The sequence below is a fragment of the Zeugodacus cucurbitae genome, chromosome 4, assembly GCF_028554725.1.
Source record: "Zeugodacus cucurbitae isolate PBARC_wt_2022May chromosome 4, idZeuCucr1.2, whole genome shotgun sequence".
Taxonomy (NCBI): Eukaryota; Metazoa; Arthropoda; class Insecta; order Diptera; family Tephritidae; genus Zeugodacus; species Zeugodacus cucurbitae.
The window spans coordinates 554,705-571,029 of record NC_071669.1 but is presented as its reverse complement, the minus strand read 5'-3'; the positions used below and the strand labels follow the sequence as shown (position 1 = coordinate 571,029).

The 16,325-nt window shown below is 35.1% G+C and overlaps 1 protein-coding gene across 5 annotated transcripts; it reads right to left on the bottom strand.

Annotated features, from left to right (window-relative positions):
- Positions 1 to 654: 654 nt before the first annotated feature.
- Positions 655 to 14,632, bottom strand: LOC105211583 (long-chain-fatty-acid--CoA ligase 5). Of its 5 annotated transcripts, none has more exons than XM_011183133.3 (11): positions 14,466 to 14,632; positions 12,557 to 12,846; positions 11,812 to 11,966; positions 3,510 to 3,683; positions 2,890 to 3,427; positions 2,471 to 2,824; positions 2,211 to 2,413; positions 2,074 to 2,156; positions 1,760 to 1,988; positions 1,508 to 1,681; positions 655 to 1,447 (listed from the first exon to the last, which is right to left on the bottom strand). In XM_011183133.3, the coding sequence occupies exons 2-11, from the start codon at positions 12,630 to 12,632 to the stop codon at positions 1,310 to 1,312; spliced, it is 2,124 nt and encodes a 707-aa protein (XP_011181435.1). In that variant the 5' UTR covers positions 12,633 to 12,846; positions 14,466 to 14,632; the 3' UTR covers positions 655 to 1,309. The 5 variants fall into 5 exon arrangements, with proteins under 5 accessions (XP_011181435.1, XP_054084968.1, XP_028894954.1 ...); XM_054228993.1 differs by lacking the exon at positions 14,466 to 14,632 and adding an exon at positions 14,004 to 14,387; XM_029039121.2 differs by lacking the exons at positions 11,812 to 11,966; positions 12,557 to 12,846; positions 14,466 to 14,632 and adding exons at positions 5,204 to 5,239; positions 6,138 to 6,556; positions 9,378 to 9,519.
- Positions 14,633 to 16,325: the final 1,693 nt, after the last annotated feature.

The following is a 16,325-nucleotide window of genomic DNA, read 5'->3' as shown; positions in this document are numbered from 1 at the left end:
CCAATTATAACTTTGTGGAGCCTAGGTTTGTTGAGTTAAATATATATAATAGCTTAGTCTTATATTCACCCTTAGGGATGATACCAAAATTGCGTTAATTCATAAATATGTATACCTATATAGTAAATACAAATTGTGATCGGTCGCCTCACAATTGCCCTTATCTTAATATTGCTTGATTCGGAGTTAAAATTGACGCTGTTTTATGTATGAATTTGGCAAAAACTTGAGAGTTTGGAAAATGCAAATTGAAAAAATTAATAATATTTCAACGATGGTGGAAAAAAAAGATGGAAGTTTAGTTTAGTGTAAAACTATAATTCAATTTCTTTGAGGTAATAAAGCATACTAACAAGTTTTGGAAAATATGGAAATAGAGGAAATCATAAGTAAGACATCTTTGTGAGTGAAACGGAAGTAGAAATGCTTCGTACACATATTTATATTTATTAAATGTGGTTTTATTTGATAAAATATTAAATATACTCGTAAACATACATACAAACAATAAAATTAAGAGACTAACTAATAAAAGCACTGACTTCTCGGCATCACAAGTAATGCAATGTAATGTAATTATCAGAAATAAATAAATAAAAATAATTCAAAAACATTGTGAGAACCGTGTATACGATTATGATTCCATACATCTGGTATAGTAATTATCGGTAATTTTTATTCGAAATTAATATGTTAGTACATTTTATATATTTCAAGTCTACAATAAACTAAATATTTTCATTTATTATTTGAATTGATCGCATTTTTCGTTAGAATCCTAAAGTTATCCTCCGAATATAAGATACTTATAGGTGTCCGCTATTTGGTTTACTCAAATACGTAAGTAATTGTAATTGTATTATTTCGTTTTAATTGGTTAAGGGCGCTATGTATGTATAAATACAGAATTTTTTTTTTATGCTGGAGTTTAAATTAATTTTTACTTTCTGTTCTTTAAATAAGTTTAGGTAAATTGACTACGTTTCATACATAATCAGTTGCAGCTAAGCTGTTACATATTAAGTGGTAATTGCTATCTGGTTAAGTATTTTGCAATTGCTTTTTGATTAAATTTCCCCCTCGAAGTTAAATTTCCGTTTTTTTTTTTAATTTTGTGAAACTTTGCTTTTTAGCTTTTTATTCTTGAATTGCATTTTTCGAGTAGGAATATCATATTGCAGATATGGTTCATTATTCCCTGCAGTGCTTTAATTGGCTATCAGTGCTTTCTTTGTTCGAATCCAAAATTATCCACGGATAAGCTTTAGCTCAATGCTTTTAGAAAACGGTTTGCTATTATATTTCGACTCTAATCTAAATGTTTGTACATATCATCCAGCTGCGGCTTGAAGTAGCTCTTCAATTGTGGCCGTTTCGCTTTAAAAGTCGGCGTTAGTAAGCCATTTTGTACCGAAAACGGATCGGGATGTAAATAAATGTCTTTCACCTATAATAACAACATCGTTAATATTTTGAGTCATCATGGATTATGAACTTCGCAACTAACCTGTTCAAATGATTTCAAGCCACTCTGTTTTCCCCATTTCAGCATATCGCTCATAATTAGCTCTTTCACCTGTGGATTATTGCAAAGCACAGAGAGTGTGCCCTTTACACGATTGTCGATGGCCCATTGCTTCAGAACATCCACATCAGGCACAACGACGGCAATAATGCAGCTCTAAAAAAACGGAAATACATAGTAATACAACATTAATAAAATGGATAAGAGAGCTTATCAGTGCAATGAAGACCTCACCTTAAGACTCTCGCCGTAGACATACACCTGATTTACATATTGACTCAGCGTGTAGATATTTTCAATTTTCTCTGGAACGATGTATTCACCTTGGCTAAGTTTGAAAATATGCTTGCGACGATCGATTATTCGCAAAGTACCGTTCGGTAGCCATGTGCCAACATCGCCCGTATGATGCCAGCCTTCGGAATCGACTGCCTCGGCAGTCTTCTCTGGATCTTTATAATAACTGCGAAGCGATTTAATATCAGAATCACGATTGATTAATTTTCCACTAACGAAAATGTAAGAAGTACTTCATGATTTGCACTTACCCATGGAATACATTAGAACCTCGAACGCATACCTCTCCAGTATTTTGACTGGCGAAATACTCCATTTCCGGCACATCCACAAGCTGTAAAAAATTACGTCAGTATCATCTTAAAATGCTTTGAAAATCTCAATTTACTTTGACGGCGTTGCAGGAGACCGGTGGACCCACATGATTCGGCACGTAGTCACCCTGTACGGTTAACGAAATGGCGCCGGTACATTCGGTTTGGCCGTAACCCTCCAACACTAAGCAACCAAGTGCGCAGCGCATGAAAGTCAACACGTTGCCGGCCAGAGGCGCAGAACCTACAACCATCAGACGCAGATTGCCGCCAAAAGCTGAATTAAAAGTACAAATCAAAACCAGCACACTACACTGAGTTTATGAATACTTACCTTGATGAACTTTCTTGAAGACCAACTTGTCCCAACAGCCATTGCGACGCATAATACCGCGTGCGAGTTCTTTCTCCTTGGCCTTGAGCGCCATATTGAATAAAGTGCGTTTGATTGCCGAAGAGGCAATCTCATTTTGGATTTTATCATAGACCCGATTTAGTAAACGCGGCACCGCTGGCATTACGGTTGGTTTCAACATTTTCAAATCGTTAGTCAGCTCCTTAATGTCGCCCGAGTAGAAGCCCACACATCCACCCACATAGTAGATGCCATTCTCACAGCAACGTTCAAACATATGCGCCAGCGGCAAGAACGATATCATTACATCGCCGGCTCGGATACGGTGTTCGCCTGTCAAAACCAAAAAGCAATGCAAAATAAGAACAACAGCCTATATCTAGACATTCGTAACTTACCCATTTGCAAAATCACCGCGCATACACCTGCAACAACATTGCCGTGCGTGAGCATCACACCTTTTGGATTACCTGTAGTGCCGGATGTGTAGCAAACGGTACACAAATCTTCGGACACCGGTGGCACTTCCGGATGATTGCCCTTGGCACCCAATTTCTCCACATCGATGAATGAGAAGATCTGTATGCCACGGCTCCGGGCACGATCCAACGTGTGTTGTCGTATTGGTTTGATGGCGACTATGATCTTCAGCGTGGGTGGCGCTTTCTCCAACAACATCAATGCCTTGGCATCGTCTTCAACTACAACCAATGACATTTCCGTTTGGCGCATGATGAACGCACACGCTTCCGGTCCGAGCGTATCGTACAACGGCACAACAACCAAAGAGAAACTGTAACAACCCTGCTCGTATAAAATCCACTCGGGACGGTTTTGCGAGTAAATGCCAACCAATTGTTTGGGACGCGCACCTAGAGCAATCATACCGGCGCCGAAATTCTTGGCGCGTAACAACGCTTCATCGTAATTGATCCACTGCATGAGACAAACGAAAATTATTTCGAATTTTAATTTACATCGGCTATTATAGGTGCATTGGATATTATGAAGAACTTGCCTGATATGGTGATGTGAGAGTCTCACGCCAACCCAAACACGGTCCATTGTTCGAGGAGTAGGCACCTTCGCGAAATGTCTGATACAGCGTTCGCACGTTCTCGGTAATGTAACTGATGAATTTGCCATTCTTCGCTTCTTTATAGAATTTCGAAACGTGTATGTGATCAGGACCCTGAGTGGAATAGTGGTGGCATGCATCAAGACAATAATATGGGAAAAGATATAAAGGGAATATTTCTATGAATAAATAACACATGAAGCGAGGACATTATAGGTTAGAATAAAATTAATTATATGAATATGAATATTAGTGTCGATGTGCTCTTAAATCCAATGTGAGTATATCCAATACATTCGTTCTTATACATGTATTATACATTTGTTCATCTAGAAATGTTGACATATTAAATCTGAATCGCAACTAATTGAGTACACATGTGACAACGCCACTTCATTGAAAACTTAATTAATGATCACTAGTTCGAAAGGTCGTCGTAGTGACAGTGAGCCAGCAATGGGCTATTTGCATTGTGCAAACAAATAAAACTGTTGGTCTTAACAATGAAACTACGGCAAGTGAATCCATATATTATGAATCTACTCCGGTCCGACCAGTAGTTAATATGTAAATTAATAAATTCAATCCATGTAAAAACCTCTAAAACCGAGATAAACATTTGCGGTTTGTTAATTGACCGATTTTTTATGACTCTTTATAAACAATGCATGGGAATTATAATACCGTTTTATATTCATTGAAAGTATACAAACGGTAAATCATTTCAGAATTACAATTAAACAATTAAGCGCACACACTCATTTGAGGGCTTTCAAGAGTGAGCTTCTAAAAGCAATTTCTACTCGAACAAATGTGATTGATGAAGACCACAACTCATATATAATACTAATAGATTCTACATATACATATGTACATTCCTATCTATTTTCAGTTTTCCAATATAAACCACCGTCTGCGTAAATTGTTGTATAATAAAATAAAGCAGCTGTCGCCTTGCGCCACGCTGGCCAAGTAAAAATTGATAAATTTTGAATTTCACGGTTCATATGTGTATGTAAGTATGTAATTCAAATAAGTATGTAAATGGAATTTTCATAGACACGTAGCGTTCTTCATTTGAATACCCACATATTTATTTGTTTATTTTTAACTGTTCGTGTGTTGATGGTTTACAAAATTATAAAAGAAAAATTGGAAGAAAATTTGCATTTCCATTATCCATATATTTTTTCTATAAAATGAAAATTAACTTGCATTTGAATTATTTTATTATCTGCACCTGATTTAAATGAAATGTGTCCGTGTCTTCCAGGATAAAATGTTTACAAACATGTAATAAGTCTGCTGTTATTCCATCTAAATTGACTTTAGTCTAGAAATTATCGTGTTAACTTAGTTTGTATGTATTCAGCCTGATCAGTCTGATGCTTCACTGAAGAGTATGTATTGCGGATGTGCGATAACAATAACAAATTACTTTGATCTACATATGTACGAGTATTTAATATATGAATATGACTTGATCGTACGTCTAGATATGTATGTATGTACATATGTGTGCATGTGAATATGTCACTTTAGTCATATATATATAAATGCATGTCTCTCGATACACACTAATTTGGGCATTTACTGGGATGCAAAACTCATTGTTAACGTGTTTTCTCTTTTACCCTGCGATGAATGTCTAGTCGCGGATCGTATCTCAACTAAAAACATGAGATTTTGTCGATTTTGCGGTACATCATTGTTGAAGATAATTGCAGAAAAAAGATACAAAATAAATGAAAATAATTATTTATTATCATAATGAAAACTAAATGTAATTGTATGGCGCTTAAACCTTACTGGGTGTTCGACAGATCTTCCCTTTCTATTTGTTATGTATGTTTAGGACGGTATGCTCAGACAATTGAAGAAAAATATATGTAAATATAAAACCTTATAACTGCTAACTAATAAAGTACAATCGAAAGTGTGACATTATAAAAATCTAGTTCCAGCATACTAGAACTCGATTCCCCGTGATTGTAGTCGCTAAGATCCTTAGATTTTAAGAATTGAAATTTCAGAAAAATTAAAATTGAGAGGCAAAAAACCAACTTTATGTTGTGACACAATAGATAGTTTAAACACAATAAATAGTTTAAAACCAAAATACAGTGGAACTTGCATAACTTGAACTTCTATAACTCGAAGATCTCCATACCTCGAACTTTTGATCTGGCAATAGAAGTCAGGGCATAATACAACACTTAAAATTTTATCAACTCAGAATTTTAAAAGATTCCCTATATATCGTATGGAGGCTACCAAAAAGTATGATTTTACATTTTTTGGATTGCAAAAATCATGTAACAAAGGCATAGGATGCAAACGTCAGGAGCTAACCTACATTTTACAGCTTTTTCAAAAATCAAAAATTCAAACTTCATTTTTTAATTTCTCACTTTGGAAAGAAGTTCCAGTCATAAAATGATCATTTGTCTGATATACAGTATCTTTGAAATTTTGTGTGTTTTCATAACTAAACTTTTCCATTTTAAATTATTTGAAATTAGTTATGTGATTTTATTTAAGAAAAATCAGTTAACAGTTTATGTTTACCTTCAAAACGTCACTTTGACTGGACATTTCGATGGGTGGACGAATTGTTGTTATTTGGCCACAGCACGACATTTTGCAGCTGCACAATTGCGACACTTCCGCTTAAACAACTTTTATTTCTTTTAAACACACACACACAAGCAAATTGCAATAAATTAGTTTCTAGTTCGTTTATTTGTTTACTTAATCGTATATATTGATCAAAATAAATACACTCTTCACTTTTTCAATTAACTCTGCCTGGGCAGCAGCACTTAAACAAAATAAAAATTTCAGTTTATTGAAAAAAGCGCTCAATCTCTCGTCAGCTCGGCAATTCCGCAGCTCGGTAGCGTTAATGTGTTTTATTTTTATTTAGCTCACGAGCATTATAGATTTCAAAGATCACATGAAAGTAAACATTTTAAAGGCGTCAACACCTAAAATACATAATTTTATTAATCGTTTTCACTTTTCGCGCCTCGCATTAAACTCAAACGTTCTTACCACTCGAGCAATAATCGATATTTATAAATATTATTTACCCACTGCACAGTTTTTTTAATTGGAAAAATTATCTAAATGGCGATTTCTTTTCATGTTTGCTGTGGAGAGTTTGCCGAAGGTTATATGATTTCAAGCATTCCTTTATAAACCGAATGAATGAATAAAAATTTATTTTAATTTCGGTAATGAGACTTTCACAACAACAAAAAAAACCGTTTCCCGTATTATTATTGTTGTTGTTTTCTACGTTTGCACCCAATTTCATTTCATTTGTTCTTTATTGTTTTTACACTTTTGCAAATTTCTGTTCCGTTAAAAAGTAAAATCAAATGCTTTTTCACACTTCTCTTTCAAGCACGTCATATGTGGGGGTGTATATATTTAAAATAAATAATATAACAATTGATTTCGTTCTTTACACGTGTTGTTCATATATTCATGTGTCACACCGTTAGAATCGGTGTATTTTGTACGATTTTGAGATATCGTTCGCGATCATTTCGAAAGTCTCAAATTTGTAATTGATCTCTTTCTTAGCGCATACACAAGCACACACAAAGTCACATTGGGCACATCAAGGTAAAAGTCATGGCAAATATTTCCAAAGTTCCCTACCGAACAAACGGTTTACATTATACTAACAGCGGCAGTGGAATAAGTGTGGGAGTCAAAACATTTGCAGAGCACCTTGAATGCGGTCAAATGAGAGGCATATACCGTACGTACGTGGATTGTCGCGATCTTTATTTATTTACCCTCGACGCAAGGTTGACAGATTCCGCGTTCGTTTGATATATGAATGTGGTTGGAATATTTGGAATTTGCGCTGGAATCTGTGGTTATTATGAAACCCTGGGGAGAAATATACCAGCATTACTAGTAAATTATGCTTCAAGTTATTGTGATTACTGCAATTACATTTGGCACACATCAACATCGGTCTTACGCACAATTACATACATACATCTCTGTGTATATACATATGTACATATATGTATATATATAAGTATGCATATTGGTTGGTGCGTTAGTGAAAATTTTAAATTTCTTATTAGTCACTTGAATATTTGAAATGCCAATTTCAGCACCGTTTGCGTTTTGTCAAAAATATACTCAAGCAAATACAGTCAAAAGCGAATTGGACAAAAGCGACAAATTCTACGTACATACACAACAACAACAACAATGCAAGGTTCTGCAAATGTATTGTATACGAGTATATGTTGAATGTTTAATGATATTAATGTGGTGTCTTTTAAGACTTTTCTCATTCATATATCGCCAAGTATTAAGCCTTTAGACTCTTGTCTCTCTCTTTTTAATAGACCATATGATCATCGAGTTTTTTATTTATAATTATGTTTTTGTCAATTCCTTTTTACTATGCATACGAGTATATACACAGTTGCAAGCAAACAAACAAACACCGTTCTGTCAGTTTATCTTGCACCAAATCTTTAACTTCTAGATAAAAATCGAAAGTAGGTATGTGCCGGAGCTCACTCAATTTTTTTTTTTTTCTAGTATTATTAATGCTTTCTCTTGGCTTAATCTATACTCAATGCAAATTATACAAATATGCAATAAGCCAAAGGGAATGATTGAAATGAATTTAAGAAACATTGTGTATTAAAGAAAAGTAAACTGAACTGCAAGGATCGATGAGATCGACTCGGTTGGCTTATTTTATGAAATTCACAATTAAAATTGCAATATCTCTACAATGTTTTAGTAGTGTAGTATGTTGATGGAACATGCTTTAATTCCATTAATAAATCCATACGAGTTCAAGTATTTGTGTTCAAAGTATTAATACCATCAGAGAAATCAACTCTTTAGTAACAACTTTATTGCTGGAAAGAATTGACTGTGTTACACAAACAACTTCAACTTTATAAGAGATGATGAGACGTCAGTTGAAACATTTCGACCAGAACTGTCAAGTTCGGTACATTTCCTCAGGAAAATTTTATTTTTATTTTTGTTAGATTCATCATGATTTTGCTTCCTGCTTTGATGCTGAACAGAATTTATAACAAATTGGTATAAATTGATGGTTTTCTGACTATTTCGATTCAATCACTAAAATTCTGCTTATGAACTTCTAATTAACCAGACTAGTTATTGCACTGCAGGATTGCTCCGTAGATGCACCTATATACACACTCACACATATGAATTTATTAGCGTTTTTAAGATTAATTCAAAAACCCAAACAGGCGAAAACGAAGTGATTGCTTTCATTTATTAGTAACTTTCACAGATGAAGATCTTGGGCATCACTTAACCAATGCAGCCAAACTCCAGAAACCGAACGATAAAAAGCAACTTGTGTACCTAAAGTCCTTATTAATTAATTCACAAGATAAATTTTCAGTAGTAGAACACATTGTAAGACATGATTTGGTGCCTAGTTATTTAACAGTACCACTTAGTGAGCGTATGTGCGAATGTGTATGCGCTGCACCTACTCATTTAGCAAAGGGAAATCACATTAATTGCCTCAACAACTGCAATTATCTAGGCATTTATAAGATTTTCGTTTTTATTTTCAAAGCCAAATGAATTATTATATCTTCAATCTCATTTGCTTATTTTTAAATACAATTATGCTCGCACCGTTGTTGTCAAATACGTGTATACGAGCGATTTCGTGCCACTTTTACGCACAGTATAACATTTACGTAATAGACACAGCACGATGTCACTGTTTTCAATTAATATTCAAATCGAATAAATAGAAGACACTTTCACTTAAAGACAATTCGTATTTCAGTCGAAACTATTGACACCACCGACCACAAGTTGTACTTCAATTTGATATTTAACTCTTTATCCACTACAAAAGCGAGAGCACACAATTTTTGAAATACCGACGCAAAGTTTGACTGCAAACTAAATTTCAAAAACACTTTCAACTCAATATCTGCATTTTCGAAAATCTTGCTTTTCGTTTGGGATTCGTGTCAGATATTCGCATTAAGCATTAAGCAAGATACCTAAATAATGCTCAGGCATCGTGTGAGAGAAAGCACAGTGACCAACACCTATGAACGAGCGTGTGTCAGTGGTCTTGTGCGTAGATATCGTGCAAAATTTCGATTCAATGAGTTGTTTCGAAATGCTGAAAAATATATAAAGAAATTTTCGTTTATATTCGTGTCGCTCTCAGTGGTCTCACGCGATCAGCATTTTTCGAGGCACATGATATTGACAACAAGCTTGTGAGCGAATGCGTTGAGTGGGCAGTGATGCTTGCAGGTGGTTTGGTATGTGAACGATTGGTGTGTGGTTGGCCGTCTGTCAGCGTACCGTTCAAATCGATTCATGCATATATATGTATGTAGTATGCTAAAGTTAATTCCAATATACGGATATTGAAAAAGAACTGTGGGCAACTATTCTTGCCGCCTTCAGCTATTTTAAACTTGAAAAACACAATTATGTGATATTTCCTTTAAAAATGTGAAGTTATCTTGAGCATAGATCGTTATCATGATGAAGTTTAAAAAAGTTAGGTTCTTACCGTTTTGAAATATTTCTTTATTGAGGTTATAAATGAAATTATGAAAATTTGTTTTGTTATGATTATTTCCATTTGTATGTTTATGCACATGTATGCTACTCGGTAGGATCGAAGCGAAGAAACACGAAATATTCTAATTGACTGAAATCGACAAAAAGTAGAATTTGTTCGATTATTGTAAACAAAAAATGCCATTACTCAATTTTCCTTAAATATGTACTATGTTCAAAACATCAAAGCTATAAAAATAGTTCCAATAATTGTAAACATCAAAACTGGCCAATTATGAATATTGAAATTCCAATTATTCGAAAAAGATTTACGATTTTGATTTCAATGGACTATAGCGCAATTACTGCGACTGATTTTATATTAACATAATCCACTCTTTAATGTTAATACTACATAACTATACTAAGTTTTGTACTGGCGCATGCTTTTAATGCAAATTATTGATGCACATTAAACTGAATTATTTCCACGTTTAATTGCGATAATGTAGATGTTTCATTTCAACTAAACGTTTTTCTCGTAAGATACTGAAGGCGGGAAAATTTGAAATTCTATGTACAACATAGTGATGAAATGTCTTTTGATTTAATCTCAGAATTAACACTTCACATTACCGCTAAGATAAAGTGTCTCAGTATGTACCAATGACGTGATTTGGCAGTACCGTTGTATGTGTGATTGGCGTTGCAACCGTTTAGCCGGTTATAGCCGAATCGACGATAGTGCGCCACCTGTCTCTCTCCTTCGCAGTTCGGCGCCAGTTGGAGATCCCAAGTGTAACCAGGTCGCTCTCCACCTGGTCCCTCCAACGGAGTGGAGGCCTTCCCCTTCCTCGGCTTCCTCCGGCGGGTACTGCATCGAACACTTTCAGGGCTGGAGTGTTTTCGTCCATTCGGACAACATGACCTAGCCAGCGTAGCCGCTGTCTTTTTATTCGCTGAACTATGTCAATGTCGTCGTATAACTCGTACAGCTCATCGTTCCATCGTCTGCGGTATTCGCCGTTGCCAATGTTCTGAGGACCATAAATCTTGCGCAAAATTTTCCTCTCGAAAACTCCTAGTGTCATCTCATCTGATGTTGACATCGTCCAAGCTTCTGCACCGTAAAGCAGGACGGGAATGATAAGCGACTTGTAGAGCTTGATTTTGGTTCGTCGAGAGAGGACTTTACTGTTCAATTGCCTACTCAGTCCAAAGTAGCACCTGTTGGCAAGAGTTATTCTGCGCTGGATTTCGAGGCTGACATTGTTCGTGTTGTTGATGCTGGTTCCCAGGTATACGAAATTATCTACGACCTACCGTTGTATCTTTTTTTAATATACATTAAAACAATAACAATTTTAATGCCAGTCAGATCGTTGCCGAAGACGTGAGCACATGTATCATGTGACTTCTGTTGCTCCCTTTTACCAATATATGCACATGTAGATAATCCACACATGTGGAAAATATATACAATATGGTGAGTCGATTATTAATTTAAGACATCATAACAATAACGTAACCAAAAAACTATAGAACCAAAAGGTTTTCCGTTGTACGTATGTAAATCCAATGACTTTTGTTGTATAATTGACAGAGTGATTACCAGCGATTTTAAAAGGATAATGTATATACCACCGTTACTCTTATAAAATGTCACACTCACCTCCAAGATCGGCGCCTGATTATCCAGAGGCACTAACGGCTTTTCCGGTATGGGGCGGGATTTTAAATAATAGGTTGCCGCTGCTGCAATGCCAGTTAATGTGATAACACCCGCCGTACCGCCGAAGTAATACAAATATCCGTCAATCTCATCAACTGTAAACGCATTAATTAATTACATTAGAAAGGAAAATTAAATAAAATTTCATGGATTTTTGTATTTCGAGAAGCTCAATCCATAAGATATCTAATCCTCTAGTCAATGCGTTTAAATATGCCTTGTTTTTGATTTATTTACTCTATTTATTAGGTCTACGACTTTGCTTCCGTTTTCCAATAGATGTCGCTAGGGTCAAGCACTGGTCGATTAAATCGTTTTATATCGATCTTGGACATTTGTGTCAACATTAACCCAACAAAATATTTGTAGAGATCTGTTTGCATCGCAAACTTATTCTCAAAACTGAAAATGTCAGTTTTTGAGCAGAATTCTCGACATTTGTACGGAATACGCAAGCTGCCAGAAAGATGGTCAAAAGTAGTAGCTAGCGACGGCCAATATTTTGAATAACATTTTTGTAACCATTTTTATAAATAATATAAAAAAAATTACAAAAAAACGGCGGAAGCAAAGTTGTACACCAATAATTTGTCAATTAAATGCTTTTTCCGAGTCCCTTCTCCCAATTCTCATTTAAACATAACTGTTAAGCCCTTATTAATATTTTTACATAAACAGTACTTACGTAAATATGAAAAGTTGCTCACTATGAAGTGATTGAAATATGCTAAAATTGATTTCTCCGGCGTCATGACCGACATCTTTGCTGAACTATCCAAGGATATCGTAAGATTTATTCAAAATTTCTTCGAAGTTTGTGTCGAGTGTTTATTATATAACTACACCGTCGAGTATCCACCTAAATGGCTATTTCTCTATCAATTCAACGTCTACTAGATAATTGCATGTAGATTTTGATAGCGCCTTAAGTATACAAGTATGATGATACCGGTTATAAACTAACGACTGCGGATTCTGAAAAATTAAAATTATATAATTAGAAGATATTTTATTTCTTACATAAAAAATGTGAAATAATGAAACAAATATTTAAATGAATTAATAGATATTTCTAAAAAGTTTAAATAAATTTATCTGGAGTCCCCTCGCTTATTATTATTTAAAACCTAATAGTGAAGAAATTTTAAAGTCGACCCCCAACACGAAGGTGAACACTTTGCTAGTTACTAGTGGTTAGTAACGTTTGTGTTATAGCACACCATCCACCATTATGACTTGATGCAATCGATTGCCCTGAGAACCGGTCAGCCTGCAGCAGACCATTTAACACATTTCATCGATCGATGCACGTATACTCTAACAAAAGCATGCACCACCAAATAATTAAACAGGAAATATGTAGGTGCGAAGAAACAGTATATGACTATGGGCCTTCTAAAAACAACAACAAACACTTCTGTTCACTTTCTCATTGCACAAATTTTGTATAAATTTCAAAAGTTATGGTGGAGAACCAGTGCACCTGCTCATGGCTGCGTCCCGTGTCTATTTACATACCCACCTAGTTTAAAAACATATCATCATTATTTTAATACCCTAGTAGCAGTAATTGCTATAGTTACCTTTCAAAAGTTTTTGAAATTAAAAAACAATCTGAAAGTACTGAAGCGTAAAAATATTAAATAATTACACATTAAAGCTTCAATTCTCGTTTAACTGTCGTTGTTTTGCTTATGGACTACAATATATACATACGAGTACTATAATAAATGTGTGCACTTACAAAGGTTAAAATCGATAATTTCTTATTTTGTTATTTAAATAGAATATATCACACGCACCACCGCCTCCGGTTGGCTTTTCTCCTATTAAACATTTAAACACAGGTATGTACATATATTTTGAATTGCGAAAAACTATATAACTTTGATTCAATTAACAAACTCTCTTAGTGAAAGCGTAAAAAACTCTTGCTAAGCGTTAAACATTACACAGCGTTATGCAGCTTTATCACTTTTCAGTTCTCACACATTAAAAATGTTAGAGGCAACACTTATTTTTGCAAACAACAGTTTTACTTACATCTGATGGTTGAACAGTTGCTTATTATATACTCTAATTCCTAAAAATACTCATATAAATTATTGACTTTTTTGATATCCGGCACTTACCGTACACGGTAATGTTTACGTTAGCGAAGAAAAGTATCGATTTTTCCAAATATCGTAATTATTCAAATATTTACTAAATTTTTTGTTCGTTTTATGCTGATTGCTCACTTATAACCCGCCAACACTTCTATTCAAATTCTTTTTAAAAGTTTAAAAAAATTTGGATTTTTTTTTTCTTCAGAAAGCAGGTGCTTTCTTTCGCCTCAAAGTGATTCACAGTCTAAACAAACACGTGTGAGTCGCCTGCCCTCTTCAGACAGACTTATAAGACGGTAATACAAAACGACAGCCGTGCGACGACAGGAGTTACGAAAATAACGCTCGTATTGTAACTGACACGACCCGATCATATGTTGTTATTCAATTCGTTTGATATAGTACAAGTAACTATTATATTTGTTTTTGCAACAGCTGCTCTGGGCCCCAGTAAATATTATATCTATGTATATGCCAAACACTTACGCTTAACACACTCTTTTAAACAATTCTAAAACCACTAGCAACAAATGGGAAAGTACGAAAAATCGATGACTGAAATTTTTCAGTTACTGCCTATAAATGCTTGTGTACTCGTGTGCATGAGTGAAATGTCTTGCTGCACTTAAATGTCAAATCCGTACTGAGCTCAGTTGGCTGCAGGATGGCAAAGAGCAAGCGATTATTGACCGGCGCGTTAGCGCTAATACATATACATATATATAATGTCTGTAGACCAATAACAGTCAGGGTTGACATGCTATTCCATATATTTGTACTTGAATGTAGTTGTATTATTATATACATACATACGTAGAGATATATTTATATTTTAAATAAATCTGCGCTTTAAACAAAGCCGCACAATAATAAGAATTATATTTTTTGCGATTAACCATTGCACAAAGGCATACATGCATGCCATACATACAAAATATTTGATAAGCAAGACGCATACATACAAATATACGTGCTGCATATACATACATATGTATACTATGTAAATGGTAATTGCAGCCAAAGATAAGCTCTTTTTGCAAGTTGTCCATTGATGCCCACTTTTGCATCGTCTAAAATGTAAGACATGATTATATAAATGCACAATGTTTCTCTACAGTACGTCGAACTCAATGAATATGGGTCATTGATGGAAACAAAATATTCGGAGAATTCTAATAAAATTTTTCACTTATTTATAAGTCTTCCAAAAAAAGATGCACATATAAATATTCCTTAAAAAGCTCAATTTCGTTAAAAAAAAAGTGCTACAACTAAGACAGACTTTAAGCTACATATAAAAACCAAATCTGGTATAGTCTAATACACAGTCTAGAGAGGCATCTGTGATTTTGGAAAGTAAGAGGGGTCCCTCTGTTTAACTCGTCTAAAAATTATCGGCATCGGTCCAGAACTTTTTGAGATACGAGTTCTGCAGAGTTTAGTGTAAAACTCGTAAATCTCTGAATCTTTTCAATAAAATTCTAAGAGCAGCTTCTATAAAATAAACTAAAAACAAGAAAAAACGTTAACTTCGGATGTACCGAAGCTAATATACCCGTCACAGGTGCATTTCTTTTATTAACTATGTGTTTAAGCAAATCTAAAATGAAAGAAAAAGTAAGTAAAAAAATGAAAACATTTTACTAATTCTTTTTAGACGGGTTGTTGGTTAGAAACATTAAGGTTATATATATATATATATATATATATTTGGCGTAGGAACCGCTTTAAGCGATTATAGCCGAATCCACCAGAGCGCGCCACTCATTCCTCCTTTTTGCTTTTTGGCGCCAATTGGAAACACCAAGTGAAGCCAGGTCACTTTGCACTTGGTCTTTCCACCGGAGTGGAGGTCGTCCTCTTCCGCGGCTTCCTCCAGCGGGTACTGCATCGAATACTTTCAGAGCTGGAGTGTTTTCTTCCATCCGTACAACATGACCTAGCCAGCGTAGCCGCTGTCTTTTTATTCGCTGAACTATGTCAATGTCGTCGTATAAATCGTACAGCTCATCGTTCCATCGCCTGCGGTATTCGCCGTTGCCAATGTTTAGAGGACCAAAAATCTTGCGCAAAACCTTTCTCTCGAAAACCCCAAGAGTCGTCTCATCGGATGTTGTCATCGTCCACGCTTCAGCGCCATACATCAGGACGGGAATAATGAGCGACTTATAGAGTTTGATTTTGGTTCGTCGAGAGAGGACTTTACTTTTCAATTGCCTACTCAGTCCAAAGTAGCACCTGTTGGCAAGAGTGATTCTGCGTTGGATTTCAAGGCTGACATTGTTGGTGTTGTTAATGCTGGTTCCCAGATAAACGAAATTATCTACAACTTCAAAGTTATGACTG

Coding starts and splice junctions, on each gene's coding strand:
- LOC105211583 (XM_011183133.3), bottom strand. CDS start 12,632: ATGTCGGTCATGACGCCGGAGAAATCAATTTTAGCATATTTCAATCAC. Junction 2,414..2,470: donor CTTCAAGAAAGTTCATCAAG/GTAAGTATTCAT, acceptor CTTTTAATTCAG/CTTTTGGCGGCAATCTGCGT. Junction 2,157..2,210: donor TCTCCTGCAACGCCGTCAAA/GTAAATTGAGAT, acceptor AATTTTTTACAG/CTTGTGGATGTGCCGGAAAT.